The sequence below is a fragment of a genome (assembly GCF_019968985.1).
Source record: "MAG: Porospora cf. gigantea B chromosome Unknown PgB_NODE_5545_length_1850_cov_222.035, whole genome shotgun sequence".
NCBI classification, from domain to species: domain Eukaryota; phylum Apicomplexa; class Conoidasida; order Eugregarinorida; family Porosporidae; genus Porospora; species Porospora cf. gigantea B.
The window spans coordinates 1-1,850 of NW_027179100.1; the positions used below are offsets into that span (position 1 = coordinate 1).

A 1,850-nucleotide genomic window follows, 5' to 3' on the forward strand; every position below is an offset into this window, starting at 1 on the left:
TCGGTGTCGATACCAGCAATCTGATCTCAGCGCTCAAAGTGCTCTCAGTGGCCACCAGGACACAAAGGCTTGGAGCCGTGAGCATCTGCCGTGCAGGCGGCAGCGACCTCCGATTCGTTCTCCGTGGCGTGAAGGAAGTCGGAGAATGCAGTATGAATGAGTTCCAACGCCGCGTACGAGACCAGCAAGCAACGCTTCAAGACCGACGCTTGCCTTTGCCGTCTTCCGCCAGCACACGCCGCTGTTCCACTGGTACACACCGCTCTTTCACCGGCACACACCGCTCTGACACTGACCAGTCGATCGCTGCACAGAGATATGTTGACGTGAGAATAAGGCGGATCAGGCATTCAGTCTAACCAGTCCATTCGCCAGATTCTGGATGCTGCGTGGGCTACTCGAGACGGCTCGGACATGAAGTTTCGCCAGCTAGAATTTCCCAGTGACGATTACAGTTTAACTGTCGCAAGACACTGCGAAGAGGATTTTTGGACTAACGGTCGTACGCTACTCGTTCGGGGCACAGTCCGGATGGAGCACGTCTTGGACAAGGGCTTTTTGCCCTCCGAAACCTCTACCGAGGAGATCAACGCTGAGCCTTGGGACATGTCAGACAAGAATGCTTCGACCCTTGATGACGAGACCACCGTGGGGCTATTGACGGACCTCTTCAAGGACGTTGACTTGCTGCTGAGCTCCCTTGATCGCTACAACGAGATCAAACCTCGTGACCCCCGCAACGGACGCAAAGTGGTCCAGGTTACAGACAGGTCGCGGAACCGCCTCTCTACTCTGCGGAGGAAGTAGCTGTGCCGAGACACAAGCCAGCTGGTTGACACATTCGAATGTCAAACCAGTGCTAACAAATAAAAAGTCGTCAAATCATCAGACACGCTAGGGGACGTCGTTTGCTTATAAAACAAAAATGAATAATAACAAAAAATGGACGGGGGTTTAAAGTCGACCTACGGATCGAATATGATTAGATACCGTCGTAGTCTTGGACATAAACTATGTCGACTAACACTTGGAGATGATTCTTACACCATCTTCAGGGTTGTATCTCGGCAGAGCTACTTCCTCCGCAGCGCAGAGAGGCGGTTCCTCGACCTATCTGCGACCTGGACGACATTCTGTCTGCTGCGGGGGTCACGAGGCTTGATCTCGTTGTAGCGTTGAATGGTGCTTAGTATCCAGTCAAATTCATTGTAGACCTCCGTCAGCATTTGTGCTGCGGTCTCGTCGTCAAAGGAGGGCGGGACACAGGATAGCTCGGACATGTCCCAATGCTCAGCGTTGATCTCCTCGACCAAGATTTCGGGGGGTAGAGGAGAATCGTCCATGTGCTCCATTCGGATAGTGCTCCGGCACAGTAGGATGTTTCCCTTCGTCCAGTAGACGTCTTCGCTGTGTCTTGCGACAGTTAAACTGCAATCGTCACTGGGAAATTTTAGCTGGCGAAAGTTCATGTCCGAGCCGTCTCGAGTGGCCCACGCAGCATCCAGCATCTGGCAAATGGACTGCCTGGACTGAATACCTGATCTGCCTCATTCTCACGTCAACATATCTCTGTGCAGCAATTGACTGGTTGCAATCATACTGACCAGTGTTAGAGCGGTGTTTACCGGTGGGACAGCGGCGCGTGCTGGCGGAAGACGGCAAAGGCAGGAGTCGGTTTCGGGGGGTTCCGCGCACGTCAAATGCGTCTCCGACTTCCTTCACGCCACGGAGAACGAATCGGAGGTCGCTTCCGCCTGGACGGCAGATGCTCACGGCTCCAAGTCTATTTGTCTCAGTGGCCACTGAGAGCACTTTGAGCGCTGAGATCAGATTGCTGGTATCGACACCGA

The 1,850-nt window shown here is 53.5% G+C and overlaps 2 protein-coding genes across 3 annotated transcripts; one reads left to right on the forward strand and one right to left on the reverse strand.

The window, feature by feature from the left end:
• Window positions 1-354: 354 nt before the first annotated feature.
• KVP17_000868 (uncharacterized protein) lies at window positions 355-807 on the forward strand (the record flags this gene model as incomplete). Of its 2 annotated transcripts, none has more annotated exons than XM_068515729.1 (1): window positions 355-807. In XM_068515729.1, a coding segment is annotated over one exon (453 nt), but the record flags the coding sequence as incomplete, so codon positions are not given. The 2 variants fall into 2 exon arrangements, with proteins under 2 accessions (XP_068373267.1, XP_068373268.1); XM_068515730.1 differs by having other exon boundaries at window positions 415-807.
• Window positions 808-1,073: 266 nt separating this feature from the next.
• On the reverse strand, window positions 1,074-1,508 carry KVP17_000867 (uncharacterized protein; the record flags this gene model as incomplete). The annotated part of the gene is made up of 1 exon (XM_068515728.1): window positions 1,074-1,508. The coding sequence occupies one exon, from the start codon at window positions 1,506-1,508 to the stop codon at window positions 1,074-1,076; it is 435 nt and encodes a 144-aa protein (XP_068373266.1).
• Between the last annotated feature and the right edge of the window lie 342 nt (window positions 1,509-1,850).